Here is a 16,876-nt window from a genome sequence, read left to right on the forward strand (position 1 = left end):
GCGGCGCGGCGGTGCTCGGGCGGCGCCGCGAGGCTCCGGGATGGCTCCGGGGACGGGATGTGGCGCAGGTGACAGTCTGTAGCTCCATGACAGTCTGTGGCTCCGGCGGGGACACCGCGGTGACGGCGCGGGGCTGCGGGCGCAGTGCAGGAGGGAGGCAGGGTCTTCGCGAGGCCATGGTCCGTGGGGCAGGCGCCTCTCCTGGATGGATCCCATTGGAGCCGATGCTCTGGGATTGGTGGGGCCAGGCGATGGAGCAGGCAGGCAGTGGCCAATCACGGTGCGGCTTTCCCATGTGCCGGAGGATCTCTCAGACGACAGCCAATCATGACGCAGCTCAGCCAGTGGGCGTGGTCGGGGTGCAACCAGTCACAGCTCTGCTTCGGTGCACGGGATCCCTCCACGGGCCAATCAGAGCCCGGCTTCCCGGGGGATTCTCCGCAGGCGACGGATCCCTCTGCTGAGCGGGTGCTCAGGCGGGGCGGCCGAGCCGGGCGCCGGTCCTGGGGGCACCCTGGGGTGCAGGCGCGAGGCCGCGGCGCTCGCGGGTCCTGGTGCCGGGGGGGACCCGGTGGGCCCCAGTGCCAGGGGAGCCAGTGAACCCCAGTACCGGGGCAAGTGGTGCTGCGGGGACCTGAGCAGCTGGCGCTGCCAGGGAGCAGAGTCCAGCACCGTGGGGAAGCGCTGACGCCGGCACCGCCACGGTCACTGCAGGGGCAGACGGCCCGTGCCCCGCAGCCCTGCTCCGCGCAGGACACGACGCTCCCGCGCCAGGCCAGAGACGGCGCTGGGGGAGGCGCCCCCGCAGCAGGCGCTCCCGGCCGGCACCGGGAGCCCGGCGGCTGCCGCCCCGGCCGCGAGCCGCGGCAGGGCCCCGGCGCCAACGCGTGCAGGCCCCGGCAGGGCACGCGGCCGGGCCCGGGGGACGCAGCCCGGCGCAGGCCCGGGCAGCTCCACCGCAGAGCGGCCAAGTCCTCGGTGGCGGCAGCTGCAGGAAGGGCTGCAGCCCGAGCCGGGCCCGGGGGCAGCGGCGCCCCGAGCCCCACACCTGCCCGTCCTCCCGAGCTTGTGCGAAGCACCCAGCTCAGTCCAACCGGGGCACAGCAGCAGCGCCCTGCCCCGGCACCCGCTGGCTCTGGCACGGGTCTCCCCAGCTCCTTGCGGAGGCTCTCGGGCCTCTGCTTCAGCTCTAATCTTTGCCTCGTTTGCACCCAGCCTGACCTTGAACCGGCCGCAGCAGAACGTGCCCCCCCACCCCTCGCCACGGGTCCGTGGAGGGAAGGGCATCGCGGCTCCCCGGTGTGACCAGATCCGGTGTCACCGCTGCCAGCCTTCCCCAGGACAGCGCACGGCAGGGCAGCCTCCTCACACAGCTCTGCACCTCCCCATAGCTGCTGCCAGCGCCCCACGCTGGCGGCTGGACCCGCTCTCCCGTGGGCCCTGCGGGCAGAGAGGGTCCCTGGCTCACAGCAAGGGCAGGACAACACCCGTCTGCACATGCTCTTCACCTGGAAGAGTCAGGGACTCCAAGACCCGGGCTCCATGGGCGCCAGTGGGGCAGGCCGTGGGGCACGGGGGCTCCAGCGGCGCTGGGGGCACGCGAGCGCTCACCTGACTGGCAGCAGCTTCAGCGGAAGGGGTGCGCTCGGCTCGGTGCTCCGGGGCGTGCCCGGGCAGGGGTCTCTCCACAGGAGAGTTCCTCCGGCGGTAGAAGAGCACGTAGGCGTATCTGGTCACCACCTGGCTCTCGTCCACGGTGGTCACGGTGCTGTCATCAAAGAGCCGCCAGCCTGGGGACAGGACAGAAGGGTCAGGTGGGGCGGGCAGCGGCAGCAGCAGGAGCGGGGCCGGCGCCGCGTCCTCACCCACGTCGCTGCGCTGGCTGTTCTTGTCGTTGGGCAGCCGGGCGTACGCCGTGTAGTGCCCACCGATCATGCCGCCGTAGTGGTTGATCACAGCGTACAGGTCATACATGGGCAGCTGCTGCTCGCCCTTGCGGCCGATGCAGAACTTGCTCAGGTCCAGGCTCCTAGGGGAGACGCCGGGGACAAGTCAGGGGCCACAGGGGCAGGGAGCAGCCAGGCTGCAGGGCAGCACGGGCCGGGCCGCCGCCGGGCTCTCACCGCACAGGGAAGTCCACCATGTCATTGATCTTGTCCCTCCAGATGAAGCTGCGGAAGGAGAAGCGCTTGAGCTGGATGATGAGGACGTTGGGCAGGCGCCACAGCATCAGCTGCTTGGAGGCCTCGCGATGCTGCTTGCACTTGGGGCAGTACCTGGGGGGGCAACACGCTTGTTACTCAGGCAAGGAGAGGGCTCCAGGCCCCGTGGGCGCCGCCAGCCACGCAGGGGGGGCTGCAGACGGCGCCAAGGGCAGGCGAGCGCAGCCCGAGGCGGCTTTGGCTCTGCTCCCTGCTGGCTTGTGGCCTCCTCTCCCGGCCCGGTGCTTTCGCACGGCGCGCAGGCCCGGGCAGCTCCCGGGGAACTCCGGCCGCCGCCTGCGCCCTACTCACCATGCCTCCTCTGGCGCCAGCACTTCGGGCTTGGTGAAGAGGTTGAGGCACTGCTCCAGGGTGAAGTGGCCCGCGCGGGCCGCCTCGCTGGCCGAGCCCGGGTCCTCCACGCACTCCAGCTCCTTGGACTCCACCAGCACGAACTCCTTGAGGCGCTCGTTGTTCTTCCACACCAGGGCGAGGGAGCAGTCGTCTGCCAGCTCCAGCGGGGTGTCGCCTGTGAAGGGGTGCCCACCTCAGCCGCCAGCCCCGGGCAGGAGCCAGGCCCACCTGGTCCAGGGCTGGCAGCATTTAGGCCTGGCCCAGCTTGGCACGGCACTGAGGCAGGGTTTCCAGGATAGCAGCATCCCGATGGGCACCCCGCACTGCCCGCCACCACGGTCCCCACGCCAGGACAGCAGTGTCCTGCAACCCAGGCAGCACAGCCCTTGTCTGCAGGTCTCCCCAGGCAGCACCCACACAGGTCCCCTGCTCACACATGAGGTGCACAGCGACCACAGCTGCTCCCCGGATGCAGGAGATGAGCACAGACAGCAGCTGAGTGTCACAGGCCTACGGGGCTCGCAGGCAGCAGATTCACCGCCCTGCCAGAAGCTGAGGGATGAGGCGGAGCTCCCCCCAGGCTCTGGGCTCACCTTTATCTTCCAGCTTGTGCTCTTTATTGGCAGCGTCGATTTTGTTGATGTAGAACGGCGTGGCACGGGCGCTCAGCGAGTCCGGAGTGTGCTGGTACCCAGGGATGGCAGCTGCAGATGAGCAGGGACACATATTTGGTGGCCTGTCCTCCATAGGGGCCAAGAATTTGCAGTGCCCCCACCCCCACCCCGCATGCTATGGCCTTGCAGGGACACAACCACGTGCCCCGTGTCCTTGACTATTTTTAGCAGGCGCCTGCCCCTGGCAAGCTGTGCTCCTCTCGCCTGCCTTGCCCCTTCACTGCACATTGCTGCCATCCGGAGACGAGTGTCTGGAAACGTGACAGGCGAGGCAGCGGCGCGAGGCTGCTCCCGTGCAGTTGAGTCAGAGCGACGGGAATGCTCGGCCCTGCCGCAGGGAGATGGCTCCTGCCTTCCCGCCCTTCCTGCCGCAGCTCTGGGGCCCGGCCTCTCGGCAAGCCTCTCTGCAGGGCCCCGTGGGCCTGCCAGGGCAGGGCAGAGCGTGGGCTGCCAGGCATTCCGGGTGCCGCAGCACTGCCAAAACAGGGCTGCTGTGGGCCTGCCCTATGTCCCCAGGGGTCTCCAGGCCCAGGCACGGGGGTAGAAGCCCTCCCTGCCTTGCCTGAAGGCTGCTTGAGCTCCTGGCACAGGCAGAGAGGGGAAATACAGGTGACAGCACCGTGGTAGTGGCGGTGAAACGCTGCCCTCCTACCTTCTGGCTTGAGGGCTCGCTCATAGGAGGGCTCCTTCTCACAGCAGCTGTCGCTCTGCGACTCCATGTGCTCGGAGAATCCCGAATCCAAGCTGAGCAGGGAACTTCTGGCTGCCAGCACCTTGCTCCTGACAGTGCCGCTGTCACCCAGCTCCGGGTGCAGCTCGGGGATGGGCGGCGAGAGCGGGGGCTCCGGCGGGAGGCTGGGAGCCCTGTCCCCGTCCCCCAGCTCGGGGGCGGCGGGGGCTGCCGTGCAGCTGCTCTTGGCTGGGGGCTCCAGCTTGTCCGGGAGCAGAGGCTGCAGCCCCTGCTCTGGCGACATGCGGCCCAGCTGGAAAGGAGGCTGGAACACGCTGACCGAGTACCTGGGCAGGGAGGTAAGGGTCAGGAGAGCCGTGCCCAGGCCGTGCGCTTTGCCAGGATGGGGCAGGAGCAGCCCCTTCCCCGGGCTCTCACCTGGCGTAGCCCTCCAGGAGCTGGGCCAGGCGGGCGTAGGTGAGGCGGGACTCGGGCACGCTGATGAGGAAGGGGAAGCCGATGTTCTCGGGGCGGCACAGAGCCTTGTGGTCCGGCCAGTGCGTTTTCTGACATGCCCTGTAACACAGGCAGCCCCGCTGAACCCACTGTCTGTGCCCACTTCCAAGGCACAAGGGCCAGAGGGGCACAGCGGGGACGAGCAGAGCCCTGCAGCCCAGACCAGCTCTCTCCTGAAGGCCAGTCCTGTCCTGCCTCCCCCAGCAGCCCGAGCTCTCCCATGCAGCCCCTCAAGGCAGGAGACCCTCCCTTCCCTCGCTGCCAGGCACCACGCCAACTCACACGTTGCAGTAACCGACTCGATAGCACCTCGTGCAGCGCCGGAGCTTCTCGTCCTCCGACAGCTGCTTCTTCTGGCAGGCCGCGCATTTGGCCACAGGGCCGCTGGGCACCTGCGGACGCTGCAGGAGAAGGAAGATGCTGGGTGTGGGAGGGCACCTGGGCAAGGTGAGGCTGCCTGAGCAGACCCTGGGAGAGAAGACTGCCAGGGTCACGTGCTGGGCACACACAGGCCAGCGTGTCACCCTTTCTGCAGCCCTGGGGCTGTTCTCCCCGTCCTGCTCAGCCTCTGAGCGGTCCCCATCTCCCTCCTCCACCTACCTGCTGGACCTGCAGCTCCACCACCCGCTCCTTGGCCAGCTCTGGGGACAGCACCTCGAAGCAGAGCAAAAGGTCTGTGGGGGAGACCGTGTCCAGCGAGTGGGACGGCAGGAACATGCGGTGGAAGCGGTTCTTGATCACCTGCCAGGGAGGCAGCAGAGTGGGGCTTTGTGAGGGCTGCCCAGGCCCAGAGCTCTGCCCACCCTTCCGCTCTCCTGGAAAGCGAGAGACGAGCTGCCCACGACAAGCAGTGGGGAGAGCAGCAACCTGGGGCTCAGCTCAGTCAGGAGAGGATGAACCTCCTCTAGCCCACCACAGTAGCCCAGATCTGGCAGGCAGTACCCAGGGTGTGAGGCAGGATCACAGGGCATTTTTTGTCCATGCTGGATCAGGGCAAGCAACCGCCCAGGGGGCAAACTCCCTGCAGAGCTGCAGGACGCAGGGGCACCCACAGGAACTGCCCACGTCCTGCTTCCCAGCTGCAGCGCTCTCACCTCTGCCAGGCGCAGGTTCTCTGGTTTCACACGCACGCTGTGGGCCACCGAGTCCAGAACCTCCATGGCACTGGAGTTTTCCTTGCTGATACTCACGAGGAACTGCCATGGAGGAAGTGCCATGTCAGTGACAGCGCACCAAGGCACGCGGGTCTTGGCTCATCACAAGGCTAAGTTCATTAGCAAAGCACTGATGACTTGTGACCTTTCCAAGCACTCTTGCAGCCTGCCTCCCCCCAGAGCAGGTGTCCTTTACCTTGATAGGTTTCTTGTGCGGCTCTTTCGCAAAGTAGTAGACAGTCAGCACCTTCTGTTTCTGTGGGAGGGGTACTGGTAGGTACAGGAAGGGGTCGAAGGTGATGGATACCTGCAGAATCAAGAGCAACTCAGCTGTGGGAAGTGCCAGCGCTGGTGACAGAGCCAAGAGCCAGCCCAGCGAGCTGCGCTCTTGGGGAATGCAGGCCTGAGTGTTGGAGAGAGTGCAGAGCTTCCAGGGCTACCGTTACCTTGGAGCACACTGGGCACACCAGCTTGGATTTGTACTGGCCCTGGAACAGGTCCACGATGAAGGAGTCGTTCCTCATCTTGTGTCGCTGCCAGGCCTCCTCAGCTACCACCTGTGGGGAGAGAGCGGGCTCAGCGCTTTGCTAAAGCAAGCAGCTTTATGGTCCTTGCTTGCCCAGAGCAGCTAGAATTGTCCTGCAGCACCGACGGCGCTGGGGAGAGGCACCCTCACCTCGTCAGGCCTCCCATCCGAGTCAACTGTCTCTGTGTAGGGCTTGTTCTGGATGCGGTTGAGGTCCTCGTGCAGGCCGTCGAGCAGGAAGGCCATGAACTCCTGAGCGTCGTGCTGGGCATAGCCCGTGAACTGGCTGGCCTTACTGGCCACGATTGCCTGGGGGAGCAGAGCAGTCAGGGCCGTCGAGCAGCCCCAGCAGCGCTGCCCAGCCCGTGCCAGGCTGTGCCCACCCCAGCACTGGTAGGGCAGCCTGATGCCCACGGAGGAGGGTGGGAGCCTGTGTCCCTACCTTCAGCTTGGAGGGCTGGAAGGCATGGTGCGTGCCCTTCCACAGCGCGCGCAGCAGCATGGCGAAGCCGATGGCCAGGCGGCCCCCCGTGCCCAGCGGGTTGTTGTAGTTGATTTCTGACTCAAAGGACCGATCTGGGAAGGGACATGGGAGGGTGAGGGTGGCTGCTGGCTGCGTTGTCCGAGCGGCAGCGCCCCGCTGGGCCCCAGGGCTGTGTGCTCACCGTGGAAGTAGTCGCGTAGCTCCCGCGTGTTGGACAGGGACTGGATGACACTGTTCATGAAGCAGGTGTTGCCCAGGTTCACCAGCCCCGTGAAGCCGGGCAGGCACACCTTCTTCTTCTCGTCCTCGTCCTCCTCATCCTCCACGCTCTCGCTGCTCACGGGGCTGTGCGTCATCGGCGGCACCATGCACGTCGGCTTGGGCTGCCGAAGCAGAGCTGGCAGTGAGGACAGCGCTTTCCAGAAACACCAGAGGAACCCGAATGCCCAAGGCAGCCCCAGGGTAGCAGCAACTGCCTCACCTCCCCTTCTCCCACTGGTGGGCCATGATTTTGGTCTGCCTGGCAGCCAGGCCAACTTGCCACCCCAAAAGTGCCAGTGAGTGCTGGGAGGTTTGCCTGTCCCCAAAGCAGCACCAAGGGGACACTGCCAATCACATGGAAGGGGTCAAGCACCCAGCGCACTCCCACCTGAGGCCTGGAACCCAGGGTGCTCCCACTCACAGAGGGGATGTGCGGCTCTTGCTTCACTGCCACGTGCTCTGGGGTCGTACGGGCTGCCACGCCGTCCAGGCCCCCATCCTCCACACGTGGCTTCTCTTTGTCGCTGGCTCGGGCCTCCTCCTTGCTGGACAGGGGGTGCTGGTTACTGCCTGGCGGGCTCTTATCCAGCGGGGTAGGGCCTGTGGGCATGGCAACCTTTGCACCACCCACTGCACCTTAAAAAGGGGGAAGGGGGGCCTGTGGTTAGCAGCACCGCGTGCAGGGGCAGCTGCCCACAGCAGGACTGGCCGCAGAGGGCTCAGCCCACACTCGCACACAGGCTCCTTCCCACTCCTCTCCCCCGCGAGCAAGAGCAACGGCAGCACCTTGCCTCCAGCTCGCCCTGTCCCGAAATCCCTCCTGCCCGTGCCCGCCGAGCCCCTCCGCTTCCCCCCAGCACCATCTGGCTGCTCCAGGAACAAGGCCATGCCCCACCAGGGCACAGCAGGCAGCACAAGGAGAAGCCAGGCTGCAGACCTCGTGTGGCCGGAGCTTCCAGGCCGCCCCAGCGCTGGCTGTGGCGTTTCTTCAGGCAGACGTTGATGCGAGACACTGTGAAGCTGTACGTGCACTTGTCTGGCTCGATAAGGTTCCTGCAAGACAAGGCGGTGCCGGTCAGGCATGCACCGCATCCCCCCAGGGCCTCACACTCCAAAACCTCTGCAAAACAGGACCACGTTCTCCACGCAAATACCAATCCCAAGGTTGGCCCCTGTGAAGCGGCACAGAAACCCTCAGCTCCAACCACACGGAGGGCCCCTGTTCTGGCATGTCCATTCTGCTCGTCTCCACACGCTCAACACTCCTGAGCATCAGGCACAAAGTCTGGCTCAGTCCCCAGGAAGTCAACAACGGGGAAGACACTGGGATTCCCATCCCCACAAGCCACCACATCAATCCAAAGCACCCCGGGCTTGGGGTGTTAGTGCAGCACGGTACAAGGAAGACCCCCAGGCACAAACAGGGGCACAGTCTGCACAGGCCAGTCAGCTGGGCCTGGCTCCTGCTCCAGCTCTGCGCCCTCTCCTCCCTCACCTTGGCACAGCTTGAAAGGCAGGAGCAGTACCTGAGCTTCACCTGCCACCAGAACACGGTGTGGGGCCCGCAGCCAGGATGGAGGCGAAGGAAGTTTGCATCGCTGCAAACGAGAAAAGCAGAAGTGGGTGAGAAGTGAACAAACCAGTAGTCGAAGCACAGGCAGCTCTGCAGCAGCCTGGCGCCACCCCGGGGCTCGCCTCTACCTTGTCTGGAACACCAGCGTGAAGTCCTGCTCCCGGAACAACACCTTGGATGTCTCCTTGTGGATCTCCTTCACGTAGACGTGCACCACGACCAGGTCATTGCCCTTCTCGTATGAGTCATTCTTCACAAAGGTCAGGCTCACTACGGGCTCTGGGTCTGGGCAGGGAAAGCCACAGAGAGCGACGTTACTTTCCTTGCACACAGAGGCAGCAACTGCAGGCTGACCCAGGAGAGCACCCAAGCAGATGGAGCTTCCTGGGGACCTTCCCAACAAGGCCAGCCTATGGATGCTGAGCAGCCACTCACCATCAGCTGCTGCTTCCAGGACCACATCATCCTTGGACCAGTCTCTCTTCTCACCGTCTCTGCCCAGGGGAGGGGTGGCCGCTGGGGTGGCCTTAGAGCTCTCTCCAAGGACCGGCGTGCAGTCCCGGCCCCGGGAAGCCTCCTTGGGGCTGCCTGGCTGCAGGACTCTCTTCTCCACGCAGGTGGCAACGCAGTGAGGGAACATCTCTGTGGTAGCTGTGAGAGGCGGCATCTCCATGGGACTGGTGTCCTTTGCCAAAACCGTGGCCTGTCACGGTAGAGGGACACAATGAGGAACAAAGAACCCTGTCCCTGAGCTGTCCCAGCCCGTCCCACTGCAGCTCCTCTGCAACCTGCTCCTGTCACAAGGCAGCTGTGTCCCTGTGTCCCCGCTACCCCTACACATCCCGTTTGCTTGGCTCAGCCCCATGTTAGCACAGCCCCAATCCAGAGGATGTGCTAAACCCAGCGAGCACTGGGTCCTCATGCCCCAGCTGCTGTATTTCACCCCACCTTCCTGCTGGAATCAGGCCTGCACCAGCCCTCACCACCACCCGGGGATCCAGCAGCAGCATCCCCTGCACAGGGGCTGAGGGAACAGGGGTGCCCCCCTCAGGTAGGTCCCCCCAGTACCTTCTCCAGCGGCGGTGTGACGTCTGCGAGGGCGGCGGGCGCATCGCCCTGGGCGGCTCTGCCATTGCGACGGCTGCCCGGCCTCCCGCCGTGCCCTTTGCTGGCCTCCACGCCAACCCTGGCGTTGGGTTCCTCTTCCGTCGGAGCCACTTTGAGGTACACTGCCCGCTTGGCGCTGGGGCCGCTCTGCGTCCCTGGGCTGGCTGGGCTCTTGCCTCCCAGGGCCTCGCTTCTTCCCTGCGCGCGCTTGGGGTTGGAGGGCTCCCGCCTGGACCTCGGTGGCTCTGCGCTTTCAGCCCTCGGCTCTTCAGGGGCCACCTCCACAGCGGCTGCCCTCTCCTTCCCGTTCTCCCAGCACATGGCCCCTTTGGCGAGCTCTTTGGATCCATCCTTCCGTCTCTTCTGCGAACAGCAAGGCAGCATGGTGGGAGGATACCCGGGCAGGTCACTCTTGCCAGCCCCTCACCCTTTCAGGGGTTCCACACAGCAGCACACGAGAGACAGAAATCTCACGGGGGCCAGAGCAGAGCCCTAGGTCCCCCTTCCCAGGGCACCCTGGGTCCCTGCTCCCAGTCCTGGAGCCTGTGCAGCCGACAGAAACAGGGGTGTCAAGAAACATCCCCATCTCATGTGGCTGCAGGAAGGGCTCCGCAGAGCTCCCGGGGAAAGGACAGCTCATGGGCAGGCACCGAAAGCATCACCCCAGCTCCCAGTTCTGCCAGCAGAGCCCCCAAAGGGCCAGACCCTCCTCGCCTCACCAGAAGCGACGTCCAGTTGTGGAGCGGGATCTTCTTCTGCAGCACAAGCTGCAGGAAGTTGCCCTTCTTGCACTGGACCTTGCTGCAAGAGCCCTCGATCTCCTCGTAGAACTGACAGCTCCACTGGCGCCCATCTGCAAGCGAAGGGCACCCGCAGCTCGCGCGGCGCTCGTTGCAACAGCAGCCTCCCGCCCCGCGGCCCTGCTTGGCCAGCAGCCAGGCAGCGCTCAGCCGGGGCCAAAGGGGCTGCGGGCACATTGCCACCACGCTCCAGGAGCCTTCAGGGCAACGCCAGCTGCCAGGGGGCTGCTGCCACACATCTGGCTGGCATCCTTCCCAGACGGAAGGCCCTGGGTCTCCCTGCCTGCAGGAGCAGGGTCGCTATTCCAAGTTAATCCCCAGGGCTGACTCAGCCCCTTGGCAAGACCCTGCTGGAGCCAAACCACCACCCCAGCGAGGGGAGGCAGGGACAGGTCCTGCAGCGCGGGGGGCACTCGTTCGTTCAGTATAGAGGCCAGCTACCGTCCTCCTGCTCTCTGCACCCTCCTGCTCTGCCACTCGGCCCGGCCTGGTTGACGCCGTGCCAGGGCAGTGCCCGGGGGCAGGTAAGGGCTCGGAACTGGCAGGTAATGCTCCTCCCGAGGCAGGGGTTTCACGCTTGCATGGATCAGTCCCGTGCCTGGCCCAGGGCCAGGCCAAGCCCTGCCAGAGAAGCGCTGGCAGCAGCCGCTGTGGTGCCCGTACCTGGCAGCTTGACCACGCAATCGGTGTCGGTGAAAGCAGCGTCCACATCCTCCACCTTCAGAGCCCCGCTGCCCAAGTTCAGCTTGACGATGATCTCGTCAGCGTTCTGCTTCCAGTCCAGCAGCAGCTCTGCAAGAGGGAGGGCAGCATCACCCACCCACCCATCCACCCAGCGCGGCCCGAGCAGCGCGAGCCTGGGCACGCGCTCGGCTCAACGGGACAAGCAGCACGAGGACTGCAGCCTGTGACAAGGAACAGGTTGTGACAAGGAACAGGACACTTGCAACCCGCTCCCAGAGAGGCCACGAAGGCTCAGAGCAGCAAGGCAGGTGAATCCCAGCGGGAACCAGAAAGATCAGGAAGGTGGGGGATGTTCTCAGGCCAGCCGAAAGAAGGGGTGGCTTTTCTAGGCTATAAAGCACTTGCTGTTTTTCCAGGCAATGAGGAAGCCACAGGATTATCTGGGGGATTCGAGTGGACTCTGACCACAGTCAGAAATTGCAGCTTCCCCTTTGCATGTGCAAACCAAGCAGTGCAGCTGCAATTGCTACGAGTGCTGTATTGCTGCCAGAGGAGAAGTGTTAATAGGGCCGAAACACAGGCGAGGAAGCCAGCCTGGCAAGAACGTGGCACCCAGGGAGCAAACAATGTTCTGCCGCAGACCGAATCCCCACCGGGCGCCTGCCAGGCTCCGGGATGGGCAGCATGGCATCCTGAAGTCGGAGCAAAAAGCTGACGTTGCCTTAGTTTGACATCAGAACAGGCCTGCCCTCTGTGGCAGGAGGGCCTTGTGCCGTCTTGCCTGCCCTCTGAGCAGGGCGCTGGTGCCAGACCAGACACCAGCCAGCGCTGCCTGCCGGGTGGCAGCGCCGGGGAGCTCCCTGGCCCAAGGTGACTTCAGCGGGGAGTCACCAAACGAGCGGCAGGGCTGAGTGCAGCCGGCGTCCCAGGACTGCGCTCGGGGACACAGTGACACCCACATGGTGCCCCAGCCTGTCCCGGGCCTCTCCCTGGCGGACAGCCCCGCTGCTGCCGGGGTGGCTGCATCCCGCCGGGACTAGCGCTGGAGCAGGGCAGCGCTGCGGTTAGTGCTGCTGTGCACCGCAGGACTGCGGCAAGGCGAGAGCTGCGGCTCCCTGCGCAGGGGCTCTCCTGGGCCATGCACTGGCAGCCAGCGCACACGCCACTTACCCTCCTCTGCGGCTCTCTCCTGGGCAGTCTCAGCCTGCTCGAGCTCAGGGCGAGACACTAGTGGGCAGAAAAGCAGAGCCCGGGTCTGTCACTGTGTCACCTCAGGGCACTCCGATGCCCAAAATCTCACATATCTTCTCCCACGAATCTCTGGTGAAGCTTTTGGTTCTGCTCGTGCTGCTTGGCAGGACAATTTCCCTCCCCTGCTTCCTCACGCCTCCCCCTTTGTCCTGAGCCCTGCCTGCAGCAGGTGACACTCCAGGACGTCACTCTGAGCCATACCACCATACTCAGGCTCCCCAGCACCAATGGGAGCAGCGGCATCCCTGCCCCTGATGGGCAGCACAGTTTGGAGACCAGTTTCATGGGGGAGCAGGTGGTAACTGCCGCAGGTGACGCTCGGGATACCAGGCTCCCTGCACAGCAGCTCTGCCCGTGTCGATCCTACACGGAGAACCTGCTGTTCGGTTGTGCTCAAAGCACTTTGGCTGTAAGCAGAGACATAGGCAGCCCCCCTTATGCCACAACCTGCCAAGCGCCACAGCTCATGTTGTCTGCCAGATTAGACTACAGCACCAAACTGCCCTGACACCTAATCCCTGCTCCCGGCAGGATTACTGAGACCCAGCAGCACCCCCAGGCCTGCTCCGTCCCCACGGAGTGGGTGCTGGGACAACATACCAACAGCTTGTCCTAAGCACCGAACCCGCAGCAGTGCCCGTGGGCAGCAGCAGCCACATGGGAGGCAGGGTTTCCACTTCAGAGCGCTCAGGGGGCCGTCACTGCCCGGCTCCACCGGCGGCAAAGCGGCCAGGGACCACAGCAGAGCTCTGCTGGCTGCTGCCATCACCCCTGCAACGCGCTGCGGTCACCAGCACCTCGGGAAGTGCCAGGAGGACCTGCCAGGAGCAGTCCCGGGCACAGGCAGGGCAGTGCGGGTGCTCCTGGCCCTCGCTCCCGCTGCACGGGGGGACGGGGCAGCCTGGCCCGCTCCAAGGGCGGCAGCTGCTTCACGCCAGGCAGCGCGGAGGGCTGTGCCCTGTGTGAAGCAGCTCAGTCCCTTCAGGAGAGGGACAGCGGCAACGCTGCTCTCCGTGCCCTGTGGTTTCACAGCGCTGACTCTCCTACCGTTATAGCTCAGAGCTCAACAAGCACTCTTTTACCTTGGCCTATAAAATGTGACATTATTTTGAGGTTACAACAGTCATAATGAGTAAGGCAGAGAAATCAAGCCATTTGCCAGGGACACAAGGTTGCTGGAGGAACCCTCGCTGTGATCTGCCTGCAGGCACTGCCTGCCCTGCATGACACCGGCACCTGAGGCCACAGCCCTGTCACCGGTTTGCAGCAGCTGTGAAGGGAATGACTCCAAAGCGACCGTTTCCCTTCAGCCCCACCTTGCCCTGAAGCACCAGCCGCACGTCCAGGTCCTGCACCCCACGTGCTGCTGGCAGCCAGCCCTGCCTCGAGCAGCTCGGGAGCGATAACGTGTCCCGGCGCAGGAGCACGCGCCGGTTTCGCCGCCAGCGCCGCCGCTGCAGGCGGCCGGCCCCACCCAAAGCACCGTCTAGAGTCCAGCCTAGAAACCACCAAGGTCAACGGCGAGCTTAAGCGAACAGGGAAACGGGGCTGACCTGCCCTCGCGCCCCCGGAGCTAAGCAGCGCCTCTCAACGGGGAGGCTGCAGGTCCGGGGAGGACACTGTGCCAAAGAGGATCCCACGTTCCGCAGGCTACAATCGGTCGCAGGAAGCGATTAGATAAATCTGCTTAGTCCGCGGCAGACACTGTGAGATCCAACCCGGCAGGGCTCGCGGCGGCCGAGCGCCTCTCACCTTCCTTGCTCTCCTGGTTGGCTCGATCCTTCTGCTTCTTCTTGTTGGTGGCATCGTCCAAGCCCCGAGACACCCTCCTCTGGCCAGGGGCGTTGGCGCTGCTGGACATTTTCAGCCGTTTGGAGGACACAAACGGCCCGCCGGGGTCGGTAATGGAGTCTGGGTCAGGGGTGCGACGTTTTCTTCCTGGCCCAGCTATCTTGGCGACTCTCTGTGGTCAAATCCTCCGGCAAGGAACTAGTGGCCTGGGCAGAAGAAAGAGCAAGTAGGGCTAGAGCTGAGGCAGAAGGCCCAGCAGCGCCGGGGCCCGCTCTGCCCGAGGGCCAGTGCTCCCACACGACCTTCTCCATAGCATTTATGGGAAGCACCAAAGCAAACTCTCAGCAAGGAAACCCACCCCATCCCAGCTGCTGTAACGCGCAGTGCCAAGGGCACGGGTTTGCCAAGTCAAGCTACACCCAGGGCTCTTCTGTTCGTGACATGCAGGAAAAGCCTGGAAAGCAACTGTCAAGCTCACAGCTCCCGCTACAGCAATCCCAGCCCTCGGAAACTACCGGCTCCAACAACACCCTGAAGCAAAGGGGAAGCCCCGAGCTGCACAAGGAAGCCTGGGGATCGGCCAGGCCAGGCTGCCCCACGGCTTGGGGCACCCATGTGGGTCCTTTCAGTGAAAGGAGCCCCATGTAAGAGGGCGGGAGCGGGCCACAGCAACGCCCTAAGAGGGAAGAAAGCGGAGAGGCGCCCGCCGGGCAGGGCAGCCTCCGGTGACGGGGACAAGGAAGCGCCGCCGGCAGCGGGAGCTCCTCCCCGCCGCCGCACGGCCGCTCGGCCCGTTACAGACAGCGCCAGCGGGGCCGGGCCTGGAAACCAAACACCGGCCCGGAGAGGGCCCGGCCCCGGCAGCGCCGACGCTCTCCCGCACGGAGCCCCACATCCCTGGTTTCCCTCTCCGGTTTCACTCTGACGTCGAGGGCCGCAACAGACGCAGGCTGGAGCAACGCGCGGAGCACAGCCCGGCCCGGGATCCCTGCAGGGCGGAACAGGCAGCGCATCCCTTGTGCCGGGAGCTGCTCCTGCGGGAGCAGCTGCATCTCTGCCCCAGCAGCAGCTCCGCGGCTGCTCCGTCTCCTCCCACGGCCCCATCGTGTCCGAGGATGCGGACAGGAGCTGCATGGTCCCGGCCCAGCCGCGCAGGACTCGCCTCCCTGGGGGGCATCCGGAGGGAGGGAGCTGTGCACGGGTCGCTTGGGGTGTACAAGGTCTCGGAAACGTTCACGGCAACGGGTAGCCACAAAGCCCAGGTCGGAGCCGCGCGTCGCGGGGTCCCTGGGGAGCAGGGCAGCCCTCCCGGCTCAGCGACGGTCCTTGCACCTCAACCAGCCCCAGCGCCTGCCCCAGCACCCAGGGCCACCGGGACCACGCGCAGCGCAGAGCCCCGCTGAGCGGCTCCGACCCGTCCCGGAGACGGGAGTGCCGAGCAGCGCCTGGGAACGCTGAGCGAGACGGCTGCAAAATGATGCCAACGCTATCCCGGACTCAGCAGCCTCACGGCGGCTTTCCCAGCTGGAATTCTGCATCCACAGGGCAAGAGCCGCAGGGAGAGCAGGACGGGCAGCAGAGGCTGCTCCGCACGGGGCTCCATCGCCTCCGATGGGCGGCACGAGGCGAGCGCCGGGCAGGATCTGACAGAAATACTCCCCACGCCGTGGGAAGGGGCGGCCAGAACATTTGGATTCCCGGTCACTCCTCCCAGAGGAATCACAGCTCCTATCCTAGACGGGAGGCTCAGCCCCCTCAGGCACTTTGCTGACAGTTATTTCTAACGGGAAGCAAGCGGGGCTGCAACTTTGCTCCATTTTTGTCAGAGCACTGATCCCAAAGCGGGGCCCTGTGGGGCACCCTGGGGATTCAGGCAAGTGCAAACAGAGCACAGCTTATTCTGACTGATTTATTCTGATCCTCAGGACTCTCTCCTGAAGGGCAACCAGGCAACGTGCAGCACGGTGGGTTATTCCAGCCAAGTATCCAGGAGCACAGGGTTGTTGGCGCTGCTGTTACAAGAATATTAGCTCTGTGGGAGATGCTTGCAAGGGAGAGATGGTGAAAGTCCCCTGGCTAAATGCCATATATACCTTTAAGAAACACCCAATGGGCTGGGCGTTAATTAAAAAAAATAATAAATAAATAACCTTACACAACACTTCTACAAGCACTTGGAGCTCAGAGAGCCGGGCACTGCTTCCTCCCTTTCCTCTCTCCTTGTGCTCTGTGGCAGCACGAGCACACACGGGGCTGCAGGGCGCACCGGAGCAGGAACGCATCCAGACTGGAACCCTTTTTTGCCACATTGTTTATCCCAGGTCCATTCCCGGTCCATACGTGGCTGTATGGGCCCAAGGAAAGGGTGACGGTGGGGACAGGAGCAGGCGGCTGGGGGGAACCGGGCCGGCTCTCCCCACCGCAGCGCTCTGGGGGCCGCTCTTCAGAGCTGCTCTGGGCTGCTCTTTGCAGAGCCAACGCATCCAGAGCGTGTTTAGCCCAAAGCAAGGAAATGTGTCCCCATTCCCTGTTCTCTTCCGCATCCCCCTCCAGCTCCAAGGCTGGCTGGCTATGGAGAAGGCTCTCCCGCCTTCCAAGCACTCCCAAACCCCCCATCCCTTTAGCGTGGCCGACAGCGAAGCCCCCTCGTGCAAGCAAACACCTCCCGCGTCCCCTGCTTCCCTCAGCCCTGGAGCTGAAGCCCGTTTCTTGCCTTGCTTCCCGGGGCGCCCGTCACGCAGCCGAACCGGGAGCCTCCCCGCTCAGCCCCGCACCCACCGCCACGCTCGTGGGAGCCACGGGCTGCCCGCGGCGGCAGCGAGGCCGCCGG

At 64.8% G+C, this 16,876-nt stretch overlaps 1 protein-coding gene across 1 annotated transcript in view; it reads right to left on the reverse strand.

The window, feature by feature from the left end:
- The window catches only part of USP19 (ubiquitin specific peptidase 19), a 17,745-nt gene that overhangs the window by 570 nt on the left and 299 nt on the right, over positions 1 to 16,876 (reverse strand). The window contains exons 2-26 of the mRNA XM_026052679.1: positions 14,008 to 14,252; positions 12,175 to 12,231; positions 10,984 to 11,112; positions 10,240 to 10,373; positions 9,482 to 9,883; positions 8,849 to 9,116; positions 8,542 to 8,698; positions 8,367 to 8,438; positions 7,778 to 7,893; positions 7,262 to 7,476; positions 6,761 to 6,962; positions 6,538 to 6,671; positions 6,246 to 6,404; positions 6,016 to 6,126; positions 5,766 to 5,876; positions 5,510 to 5,611; positions 5,016 to 5,156; positions 4,698 to 4,816; positions 4,338 to 4,475; positions 3,882 to 4,246; positions 3,149 to 3,259; positions 2,514 to 2,730; positions 2,124 to 2,276; positions 1,866 to 2,029; positions 1,612 to 1,790 (exon numbers count right to left, since the gene is read on the reverse strand). Coding sequence (XP_025908464.1) covers positions 1,612 to 1,790; positions 1,866 to 2,029; positions 2,124 to 2,276; positions 2,514 to 2,730; positions 3,149 to 3,259; positions 3,882 to 4,246; positions 4,338 to 4,475; positions 4,698 to 4,816; positions 5,016 to 5,156; positions 5,510 to 5,611; positions 5,766 to 5,876; positions 6,016 to 6,126; positions 6,246 to 6,404; positions 6,538 to 6,671; positions 6,761 to 6,962; positions 7,262 to 7,476; positions 7,778 to 7,893; positions 8,367 to 8,438; positions 8,542 to 8,698; positions 8,849 to 9,116; positions 9,482 to 9,883; positions 10,240 to 10,373; positions 10,984 to 11,112; positions 12,175 to 12,231; positions 14,008 to 14,116 — 4,065 coding nt within the window. The 5' untranslated portion in view covers positions 14,117 to 14,252. The remainder of the gene's footprint in view (positions 1 to 1,611; positions 1,791 to 1,865; positions 2,030 to 2,123; positions 2,277 to 2,513; positions 2,731 to 3,148; positions 3,260 to 3,881; positions 4,247 to 4,337; positions 4,476 to 4,697; positions 4,817 to 5,015; positions 5,157 to 5,509; positions 5,612 to 5,765; positions 5,877 to 6,015; positions 6,127 to 6,245; positions 6,405 to 6,537; positions 6,672 to 6,760; positions 6,963 to 7,261; positions 7,477 to 7,777; positions 7,894 to 8,366; positions 8,439 to 8,541; positions 8,699 to 8,848; positions 9,117 to 9,481; positions 9,884 to 10,239; positions 10,374 to 10,983; positions 11,113 to 12,174; positions 12,232 to 14,007; positions 14,253 to 16,876) is intronic.

This window comes from Nothoprocta perdicaria, unplaced genomic scaffold (genome assembly GCF_003342845.1).
Source record: "Nothoprocta perdicaria isolate Ctin4 unplaced genomic scaffold, notPer1 scaffold_9, whole genome shotgun sequence".
NCBI classification, from domain to species: domain Eukaryota; kingdom Metazoa; phylum Chordata; class Aves; order Tinamiformes; family Tinamidae; genus Nothoprocta; species Nothoprocta perdicaria.